Source organism: Octodon degus, unplaced genomic scaffold (genome assembly GCF_000260255.1).
Source record: "Octodon degus isolate 3935 unplaced genomic scaffold, OctDeg1.0 scaffold00008, whole genome shotgun sequence".
Classification (NCBI taxonomy): domain Eukaryota; kingdom Metazoa; phylum Chordata; class Mammalia; order Rodentia; family Octodontidae; genus Octodon; species Octodon degus.
This window is the reverse complement of record NW_004524584.1, coordinates 6,479,459-6,491,011: the sequence shown is the minus strand read 5'-3', so window position 1 is coordinate 6,491,011 and position 11,553 is coordinate 6,479,459. Positions and strand designations below refer to the sequence as shown.

General features: G+C 45.8%; 1 protein-coding gene across 2 annotated transcripts in view; it reads left to right on the top strand.

The window, feature by feature from the left end:
• Ephb1 (EPH receptor B1) overlaps positions 1 to 11,553 on the top strand; it is a 436,689-nt gene that overhangs the window by 156,684 nt on the left and 268,452 nt on the right. For both annotated transcript variants that reach the window (XM_004625001.1, XM_004625002.1), the window contains exon 3: positions 935 to 1,616. In XM_004625001.1, the coding sequence (XP_004625058.1) occupies positions 935 to 1,616 (682 nt within the window). The remainder of the gene's footprint in view (positions 1 to 934; positions 1,617 to 11,553) is intronic.

The window sequence follows — 11,553 nt, the reverse complement described above, 5'->3', positions numbered from 1 at the left end:
TTTTAATGACTTACTTGGGGCTGGGGAGATGGCTCAGTGGAACAAGTGCTTCCCTGGCAAGCACAAGGGTTTGAGTTCAATCCCCGGTCCCACCAAAAAATAAAAATAAAAATAAAATAAAAAAATGACTTACTTGTTTAACAACTGTTGAGACTTAGGACTGAATGACATTGTTTGGACTTGTGGCCCTCATTCAGACTTACAATGTAGCAACATGTATGGTAAAACAGCCTTATGGCGGCGTCTTCTACAGTACAGCATTGTACTATTTGCTGAATTTACTGTATAGCACTGTATATAGTTTTATGTTCTGTTATAGATCATAGTACTGCATGTAAGAGTTATGCAAGTGAAAGCAAAGCCATCAAGTTGGAGTTTTCTTTGTCCATCCCTCTGTTCTGAATATTGTAATGTACATACTATGTGCAATTCCTCACTTCGTGACCAATTCATTTCATGACCAAGTGGCAGGACCAGAACTTGGGTGTTAAACAAGGAGGATTGTCCATAAAGAAATTAGATTTGGAGACCAATGTGGGGATGTCATGTAATCATACTTCTAATTCCTAGAGCATCTGTTTACAGTAGAGACTGTGGCAATGAGGGAGGAAGGCCCTACCATCACTTCAGACTGTCCCCGTGGATGTAGTAAGCCAATGTCACAGCACGAAAATTGTGGCATAGATGAGGACATGATTTATGGAATGAAGTCTGTTGTATTTGGAGGATGGGCTGCAGAGCACCATCCTATCTATTTATAAGATCTTTAAAATGAAGTTGGGGCAAGATGTGTTCATTTCTCAAGTCAAACAATAGGACTGGTGAGCTCTTAGGGCTCCTTACTTCAGAATGCTCCTCCGTTCTGCTTCTCTTTGTCATCTCACTTTCTATTTTCTGTTTTTGCATGTGTGTGCCTGTGGCCTGCTTGGTCCAGTGGGAAGAAGTCAGTGGCTATGATGAAAACCTGAATACCATCCGCACCTACCAGGTGTGCAATGTCTTCGAACCCAACCAGAACAACTGGCTGCTCACCACCTTCATCAACCGGCGGGGGGCCCATCGCATCTACACTGAGATGCGCTTCACTGTGAGAGACTGCAGCAGCCTCCCCAATGTCCCAGGCTCATGCAAGGAGACCTTCAACTTGTACTACTATGAGACTGACTCTGTCATTGCCACCAAGAAGTCAGCTTTCTGGTCTGAAGCCCCCTACCTCAAAGTAGACACCATTGCTGCAGATGAGAGCTTCTCCCAGGTGGATTTTGGGGGAAGGTTGATGAAGGTGAACACAGAAGTCAGGAGCTTTGGGCCTCTTACTCGAAATGGGTTTTACCTCGCCTTCCAGGATTATGGAGCCTGTATGTCTCTCCTTTCCGTCCGTGTCTTCTTCAAAAAGTGTCCCAGCATTGTGCAAAATTTTGCAGTGTTCCCAGAAACCATGACAGGAGCAGAAAGCACTTCTCTGGTGATTGCTCGGGGTATATGCATCCCCAATGCAGAGGAAGTCGATGTGCCCATCAAACTGTACTGCAACGGGGATGGGGAGTGGATGGTGCCCATTGGGCGCTGCACCTGCAAGCCTGGCTATGAGCCCGAGAACAGCGTGGTCTGCAAGGGTAAGCTGGGCCCACAGAGGCCTCTGTCTGCTGCCCACCTGGGGAGCACCATATTTGTGAGATTGCCCTATGTCTACTCTGGGTTACCCAGGTGTAGAATGAGCCTATTGGTTTATTGTAAATTGTCTGTATTCATGCTGATTAGGAGGAGATAGGGAAATTCTAAACAATGAAAAACAGTTTGCTAATCACTTATGTTTAATTTAGGAACACACACATATTCTCTGTCTTTGTCACATACAAATACATGCTCACACATGTCTGCACCCTGCATCTGACTACAAGCTCTGGGGCAAAGAGTATTTGGGTTGTCATGGACAATTCACTCAAGGGTAATTGAGAAGTGACTGAATTTGGAAAATATTTTAGTTCATTTCGGTCCAGCTCCCACAGCATTTATCTTGGTACTGAACCCATGTAGCTCATTAACTCACAGGCCTCTGCCTTGGCTGTCTTTCTCCAGGGCTCAGTGCCAGGCCCTGGAAGGAGATGAAGCTACTGGAATGGGAAGGGGAGCGTATCATGTGCTGTCATACCTTTTGCTTCTGAACGATGGAGTGAATACAGACTTTGCAGTTTGGGGGTGTCAGAATATCAGGAATCACTTTGGTGCTCCTCTGCCCAAGACTGCCCACGTTCAACATGTAGCAATGAATATACTGAACTAGCTCTGGATTTAGTTTGCTCTGGGAAAAAATGGAAGAGTCTTGCCTACAATATAGAAGGTGAGCATAGGGGAAGAGAAAACTGTTTTCCATTATTAAATTTTGCTTGTCATAGTCAGAGGTTCTGATTCTTCTCAAAAGAAGCACCCTGGCCCTGACACATCATTAAGTTTGCCTCCAATCCTTTGGAGATCAGAGGCTGTATTAATCTCTTCTCTACCCTAAATCTGCTATCAGCTGTCTTACTTGGTATCATCGCCTACCCTGCCTAGGAGCCTGATCTGGCTGTACCTATTTCCATCCCCTCTTACTTTATTCCTTAAACACCTGCCAATGAAGTGGTCACCCCAGGACTACTAATGCCTATCTCTTGTGATCTTATGGGCTCAGCTAATTGCCTGGGCGGGGGCCCTTGCCCAGCCTTTCGGAGGCCTGCTGAGGCACAGAGTCTTGTCTTTGTGTCTTTATTGGATTCCTTGGTTCTGGTACCCATGATGGATGTCCTGGAAACAGAGGGGAGACAGTGCCAGATTCAGTGATGAATTGCCATAGACAGTTTTACATCCAGCCTAGCCTGGTCCCACAGTGGCTCCTCTTTGTCCCTTGGCTGGGGGTGGAGCAAGGCCCCCTCTTTGGCATTCTTCAGGGCCTGACTGGGGACCCAGGCACCAGGCAGAGTTCTTAAAGGCACAGGTGCAGCAGCTGCCAGGCATGCTCACAACCAGGCATGGGTAATTTCTCTGAGCTTCAAAGGACTGCTACACCACACTTGCTGGCTGGGGCCCTTGCATTTTTCTCATTATTTCCTGAGCAGAATGGCAGGAACTGGAGCAGGCATTGATTGGTTCTGATTTAATTGGGACTCTGGGAATAAGCTTTCATTTTTTGGGCTAATTGGAACTTTTCTCTTTTGGGGGGTTCTGCTGTCCATGCTATTTGTCAGTGACCTCCTGTGGTTGTCCTGGGAGGGCCTGTGGGGACAAATATGTAAATCCAAGTTGTTTCTTTCCATTCTTCCTACCCAGCCCCAACTGCCTCCTGGGTTTTGGTGGACATTTCTGCTCAGCTGCTATAGTGAACCATCTTGACTTTATAAGCTATTTGTTGTGAACTCATTGCAGAGAACAGAGAGCCCAGAACACTGTCACTGTGGTATTTCAGAGGTACAGACAGTCATGTTGTGGTGATGTTTTTCAGAGCAGAGAGTAGAACATCAGGTAACATCATGGAGCCTTTTACTCTGTAGTCTGGCTGGGCTCATTGCCCTGGGAAGTCATTTTAAGTTGCATCTCCCAAATTCTATTTCCCTGACCTTACTGATGTCCGGACTCTGAAAGTTGAACCAGGACTCAGAGGGCTTCTTCAGGGAGAAGGACCCTCGCATGTAGGCAGAGATCTTCAGAGAGTCCTCAGCACACTTTGGTGGGGGGTAGACAGTGCATAGGGTGGGATCTGTGGTGGGTCCCCATGCTGTGCCTTGGAGGGGGGCTTCCTGCCCATCTTGTGTGCTCATGTTGTGTTTCCTTGTGGGCACTGAGTCTTCTTTCATAGGAGTCTGGGTTGGCCACTAAGTACATCTTATCCTCAGGAGGCAGAAGCAAGGAGAAAGGCAGATGCCAGAGACTTGCAGTTGAAACCAGTAGCTACCGTCTTTCAGTGGAGCCTGAGAATTGATGTTCTCCATACCTCGGTCAACTTCCTCCAGTTGGTTCTGTTTAGTTACATCATCACTCTGGTACATTGGTATTTGCACCTAGGACTTTACATGTATTGAACAGAAAGGGTGGCAGGAACAATATCCTTTCTGTTTCTCCTTACATGTTATTTTTCTGGAAATTCAGACTAACACAACGGACAAGGAACCATATTCTTTTGCTTTTGCTTTCTGTTTGCAGAACCCATGAATCTGTCAAACTCATGGTGACCATTGCTGGCTGTGCAATTGTTGGAGACCAGTTAGGCAGCCCAGCCAGCAAAGAGTGATACTGGGTCTGTCCCTGTAGTGGACAGGAGGCTGTGAGAAGAGGGCTGGGAAGGGACAACAGAGAGGTCATGGGCTGCATGCTAACATGCTGCTCACACTTTCCAGTGGGCTCTGTGGCCTGTGGCCCATTCCTGACTCATTTTTTGTGCACACACAGCCTCGACTCATCAGGCAGGGTTGCAAGGACCTAGAGGCCACATCAGTGATCTTAACTTCATCGTGTTTGTCTCAATGAAATTATTAATTATGAGGAAAATAGCTCATCTCCCTCACTATCAAGTTGATGGTAGGGTGGATTGCTGAGAGTACATAACTTCTGTTGCCTTAACCCCTGTCTGCCCTCCCTGCTGAGGTTGGAGGCAAAGTCATTTCTCTGTGTGGACCCCACGCAGCCTGCTTCTCTCTTTCTGGGCTGGCCAGGAGTTGGTGCTCAGCTAGCCTTCTCTGTGCTGTACAGCTTGAGCTGTTCACCGGTTGGGGCTGCACTGCAAGGAGGATGGTGGGGCTAGGACTCTCGGTCCTCATGGGAAACTTTGAGGGCAGCCTCCTTCTCTGCCTGCCGGAAGCTCAGGACCACATCTGCTGCAGGTGTCCATAGCTGCTCTAGGGAGCAGATCCCAGCTGCAGGAATGTGTCCATAGTCTTCGAGATGCCCCACCACAAATGCTTCTAGAGGGTCTAGATATGGCTTTCTCAGGGGCTCTCAGATCAACTATATCCATCCCCACCTGGGATGCTGGCAGGGCCTTCACACCTCTGCCGAGGAAGAGAGCAGATCCTGATGCTCCTTTCTCCCTGTTCAGCTCTCCTACCTGTCTGCTGAAGCTGTGACTTTAGGCTAGCAACCTCTGACATGGACTGAAGAAGTATCTGTCCCCAGGCCAGACATTTCCCTGCTGTCTTCCCAGAGGCCTCCTTTTCATCTATGGCTGTGTCTTCACTCCTTCCCCTCCACAAGAAGAAATGTTTTTCCTTGGTAATTTTCTACCTGCATGTAAATTCCTTCATGCCTGGAAACCCAAGGGACGTTTTGAACCTTTCAACAGTTTCAGTGCCTTTGTCAACTCGAGCAGCTGAGATGAGCCACTTTATAAGCCTGGGGGGAGTTGAGATGAAAAATCTGCAGGATTCCAAGGTGGAGAAAAATGTGTCCAATTTCAGTCCTCTTGGAAAGAGGTTTCCAAGGCTTATTTCCATCTTTCTCAGGGTATCTGGTCCCAACGCTGAGGATTTGTGTCTCTCTATATCTCGAGGCGCTGAAAGACACAGTGTGAGTGTGTGTGTGTGTGTGTGTGTGTGTGTGTGTGTGTGTGTGTGTGCTTGTGCCTGAGGGAGGCCACACTCAAGGCTGCCAAGAGGCCCTGCTGCTCTCCCTGGCCCATCATAGTTATCCAGTGAGGGAGAGCAAGTCTGTAGCCCAGACAGCCCTTCCGCGTGCCCCAGGGAGACCAGCTCTGCACAGGGCAGAGGAGGCCATGGGCACTGACACCACTGCCCTGTCAGAGGAGCTCCAGGATAGGATTTCCCAGCAGGCTTCTTCATTCAGGAGCATCTGGGGCCTCCTCTGCTCCCGTGATGACTCTGCCCAGTGTCCTTCAGAGCAGAATCAGATATAATTGGTAGATGTAATGGGCTGTGACACTGGCATGAGCCGCAGCAAATGGGGCTGGAAGGATGCCCATGGACTCCAGCATGCAGAGCTCTGGAGGTGGCAGAGGATGGCTGGGCCAGGGGATTTTCTGGGTTCCAAATGCCCACCTGCTCTGGGGTGCTCCTCCTGCCTATGAAAGACCACACTGGTGGTCTTTCTTCAAAACAATTCTGACTTTCCCTAATCAGTGCCAGAGCTGGTGAGAATGGTAGGGCACTCACTGTTCCATGCTGAGCGCTATCCCTGGTGGCGTCTACGCTTGGCTTCAAACTTGGTTGTGCATGATTTACTAAATATGCATTATGATGTGGGTGGTGGAAAGTCACTAGGCTCAGAGTTAGTTCCCAGGGCTGCCACTTATGCTCTGGGCACTTAGCCGTGACACACTGTGGAGTCTGAACCTGCTGAGGGTGGCATGGTAGCAATTCTCTTCTGCCCACTCATTTGTCCTTAGAGGGGCCTGGCCAGGAAGCATTTGTGGGCACCTGTGTGGAGAGCCACAGATAGTTAATGTCAAACTGGGATTAAAACACAAATCCAGAGAGGCTACAGTCTGCCTCTGTTTCTAAGACTGGTTTTTGTTGAAATTAACTGTCTTTAAGACACAACTTGCTATTTCTGAAGTGTCAGGCTCCTGTGGGTGGCCTTCTCACAAATACTCTCCAGTGTTTGTGGTGATCTTTGCTTGTCTCGGGTCCCCTGGGTTCCTGGCACTTATACATTTTCTGTATGCCATGCCGCTACTTGGGACTCTAGGAGGTGAGGTATCTTCTTAGCTCCTCTGGGGGCTCCTTGTTCTCTCCAGAGATCTCTGAATGTTAACTGCTTACAAGCCACCCAGGCAATACATAGCACCTTGCAGGGATCCCTGGCTCTTGGGTCTAAGGCTTTGTGTTATAGAAAAGGGTGAGGGGAGGCGGTGAGGCCTGGGTGGGCTCACTAATCTGCAGGACTTCTGCACAGACTCTAGGGCTTCATTCCAGCTCAGTCAGGCCTGTAGCTAGACTTACTGTCTTAGTCCCTGTATGCTGCTGAAGTAGAATACCACAGACTGAGTAACTTTACATCTTGTAGTTCTGAAGACTGGGACATCCAAGATCAAGGCTTGCAGATTCAGTTGTATGGGTTGGAGGAACGCTGTGTCCTTACGTGGAAGGAAGGCACCAGCACAGAAGAGCAAGTTCTCTGGAACACACGGAAGTTGCTTTGATAAGGGCTATTCTCCACATAGGGGCCCTCGTGGTCTGATCACCTCTTCAAGGTCCCACCCCTGGGACTGTTGCACTGGTGACACCTGAACTCTTCAGGTGCCACATTCAAATCACAGAACTGATCCTTTGATCTCCATCCTCATCTCTCTCTGCAGCTAAGCAGACCCATTCTGCAGAATCTGAGCACAAACATTGGCACTAACTTCCTTGACTGAGGAGACTTGGTCATTTTTTGCTAACTGTGTTGGCGGTCTTACTGCTCTGGGGTCTCAGGTTTTCTTCAGAGTATTGGGCTCAGGAAGACTAGGGCTGTTGCAGATGGACAAGGAATATGTCACAGATACTGGCTAGCCATTCAGAGGTCAGTCTTTCCTTGTTAGCAGGACTTCAACAGGGACCGTAGGAGAGGAGTGGTCTTGGTTCTTCCCCAGAGGTCAGCTCTCTGTCTGCAGATATCCTGTCTGTACTCTTCTTGCAGGCTGAGTTAAGTATGAATTATGTGACCAAGAAGTTGTACATCTTGCTTTTGTTTCATGGGCCAGTTAATGATGCACAACAGAGAGTTCTTTGAGAGAGAGCAGTATAGCACAGGAGAGTCTGCTTTGGGGGCTCAGGAACCATTCTGATGACAGCATCTCACCTTGCTGGGGACCGCTAGGCTGCTGCAGGATGAGCCTGAGTGGCTGCATGTATGCTAGCTTCACCCTCCGGTGCACACAGGACAGTGATCTCAGGAGGAAATCAGCTAGGCTGCTGCAGGTTCCCACAGGGGCGCTGAGAAAGGGGCGCTGCTGAGAGTCTTGGGAAGCCTTTTGAGGTCATGACAGAAAGTTAGCCCAAAGAAGGTTTTCATTTATTGAAAGACCTGGAGGAGGACCTGCCCTCTGTCTGGAGAAGCTCAGTGACCACAGGAGTTCCTACACCAGTGCATTCCTGGTTGGAATGGAGCCACTAGAGTATGGCCCTCGAAACCCGCTTCCATCATCTCCTTTCAGGTGTCAGCAGTGCTGACCTTCCCAGCCCTCCTCCCAGTTGGGCTCCATCCTTAAGGTCCAGTGGGTCCAGTGATCCTCATGGTCATGGACTTAGTGGACATCTATAGACAGGGCCCTTAATACTTCCATTCTAAGATCCAACAAGTTTAGTAACAACAATGCACAACATTCTTCACACTTGGAATGAACTTGTAATAATGCCAGAGAATGCTGGGCCACACGTGGCTCAGCTGGTCAGAGACCGAGACAATGCATAGGCTCTCACAGCTAGTAAGGGCTCCAAAGACAATAGGTGGTGGTGGCCCATCAGATGACACTTCCATTGCTTTTCCACAATGGAATTTATTCAGATACTTCCAGGGGTGAACACTTGCATTTCCCAAAGCAGCCTCAGTTCTTCCTTGGAGTAGACTGTTTATGCAAATCTCCGCACCTCTAACTTACTATTATCATTATTTATAAATGTTTTTAACAGGAATGCATATAACAGGTAAGTTTCTCTCCACTGGAAGCCTTACTGCTATCTTACAGATTCTAGTATCCTCTTCCAGAGAGGACCTACCTATCCTTTTGCTCATTCAAATACAGACACACCTTGTCTTACCTGCACAGAAGGCGTGTTCCTACTCTCTATCGCACCCTCCCTGCTTAACAATGAAGATTCATGGCTGTTTGACTATAATATGTGCATATCTGCCTCAATCTTTCCCCTGATTTTTATGAGTTCCTTGCATTTTATTTAATTCTTTAGCTGGTCCTTCATCGATATACAGTAGGTTGATTTTGTCTTTTGGGGTTTCTGAACAATGTTGCAACAAATATCCTTGTGCATTCATCTTTGGATATTTGTGAGTATATCTGTGAGACAAATTCATTAATTAATGTACTCAATGAATATTTATTGAGAACTTTCTATGTGCCAAGCACTTTTCTAAGAATTAAAAATGCAGCAAATTCTCTGAAGTAAAATTGCCGAGTCAGTATATAAATTTTTAATTTTGATAGATAGTCCCAAATTATCCTTCCCCTAAAAGGCATTTCTTACCCAATTTTGCTCCCACTGCAGTGTATGAAAGTTCCTGTTCTCAATACTTTGCCAAAATGATAAAATATCAATCATTTTTTATCTTTGCTGATCTGAGAGGTGAAAAATGGTATCCTACCTGCGTTCCACTTTGCATTTGTCCTGCTGCAAGGCGTTTTCAACATTGCAAAGTAGCAGGACTGGCCCTCCTCAGGAGCCCAGACTCCAGCTTTTTGTGAGAAGGCAGCCTGAAGCCAAGTGTGTTTAGGTGTTTGTCGGTTCATTCCTGGCATGGTACCCTTCACTCTGCCTCGCTCTGTCTGCCCAGCATTATACCCATATGCGCTCTCTTTTTTTTGTCATTCATTACCAGTTTCATTGCACTGTGGTCAGATAATATGCATGGGATAATTTCTGGGGTTTTTTTTGTGTAGACTTAAGCATGACCTATGGACCAGTATGTGGTCTATTTTAGAAAATGACCCATGTGCAGCTTAGAAACGTGTATTCGGCTGTGTTTGGGTGGAACGCTCTGTATATGTCCACCAAGTCCATTTGTTTCAAGCTCTGGTTCAGTTCTGTTATTTCTTTGCTAAGTTTTTGTCTGGTTGACCTATCTTTTGGAGATATGGGTGTGTTAAGGTCTTCTGTTAACATTGTGGTATTGGATATTAGATTTTTCATGTCCATTAAGATTTGCTTTATATAGTTGGGTGCTCCCGTGTTTGGTGCATACATATTTATGAGTGTTACCTCTTCCTCTTGAATTTTTCCCCTACCCAGTATATAGTGGCCTTCTTTATTTCTCTTGATCATTGTTGGTTTGAAGTTGAGACTGTCTGAGAATAGGATTGCTACCCCTGATTTTTTCTGAGGTGCTGGGGCGTGTAATATTGTGTTCTATCTTTTGACTTTCAGCCTATGAATGTCTTTATGAGTTAAATGTGTTTCTTGTATACAGCATATTGTTGGATTTTGTTTCCAAATCCACTGTGCCAGTCTATTCCTCTCTCTCTCTCTCTCTCTTGATTTTTTTTATTTGCAATGGAGGAAGTGCATGGGGATTTGTCAGCATTTTCCCAGGCAAATTCACTGTTTCATGGAAGTGTTTGGAATCTCTAAGTTACCATGTGTAAAGTCTGGTAATATTGGTGCATTTTTACAGTGAGGGTGTTGCAATAGATTCTTTTTTAAAATTTTATTTTATTTTTTTCTCAGTCATTTTTTATTTTATTTTATTTTTTTCCATAATTTCATTGAGAAACAAATAGCAATGAGACAGTTTCAAACCAAATTGGTAGGGCAGTTTCAATAATTAACACATTGCTTACATTCTTCCTAGTGGCTATTTGCTGTGCAAGATGCAGACACGATATCCTATTTACAAACAGTATTATCTATTTCTCTTAATTGGTGAATTGAGTCCATTTACATTGATAGCTAGAATTGAGATGTATTGACTTACGATTGACTTGTTATTTACCTGTTGTCGTTTACTCCTTTTTCTCCTTTGTTTAATTGCTTGCCCTATTTAGTTGGTTGCTTCTGATCTCATTCATGGAGTTCTGATCATTTTGGTCCCTCTTTAGAACATCTCTCAGGAGCCTGTGTAGGGTTGGCTTTGTCATCATGAAATTCTTTAGTTGTTCTTTGTTATGGAAGTATTTCACTTCTCCATTAAACTTGAGAGTTTTGCAGGGTGTAGTAGTCTGGGCTGGAATTTGATTTCATAGAGGACTTGAAGTACTCTGCTCCATGCTCCTCTTGCCTTCATGGTTTGTGAAGGGAAGTTGGCCATAATTCTGATGGGTTTTCCTTTGAATGTGATCTGCTTCTTTTCTCCAGCAGCTTTCAGTATATTATTCTTGTGCTGAATTTCTGGGATCTTGACTATTATATGTCTCACTGTGATTTTAATTGGGTTGTGGTTCCTTGGCATTCTGTATGCTTCAGTTACCTGAATGTCAGATTGTTTCCTCGTATTTGGGAAGTTTTCTGCTATTACTGCCCATATTTTTTTAATGTCATTTGTATTGACACCTTCTTTCTTATTGATGCCTATTATTCTCACATTGTTCATCTTTGCATCGTCTTGCATTTGATGGATTATTTTTTCCTGCATCCTAGTTGTTTTTTTAAAAATTATTTTTAAATGTTTTACATAATCTTTTTAAAAACATTTATTTATTTATTTATTTTGTGTGTGTGTGTGTGTGTGTGTGGCCAGCTCCGCCCACCAGGGGGCGGGGCTGGCTGGCATGTGGTGCTGGGGGATTGAACCGCAGTCCCTGTGCTTTGCTTAGCTTAGTTTATTCTAAGTAGGTGCTTTAGACCACTGAGCCATCTCACCAGCCCCCTAGTTGTTTTTAAGAGATCCTTTCTTATCTTTTTACTAGCTGTGCTAGTG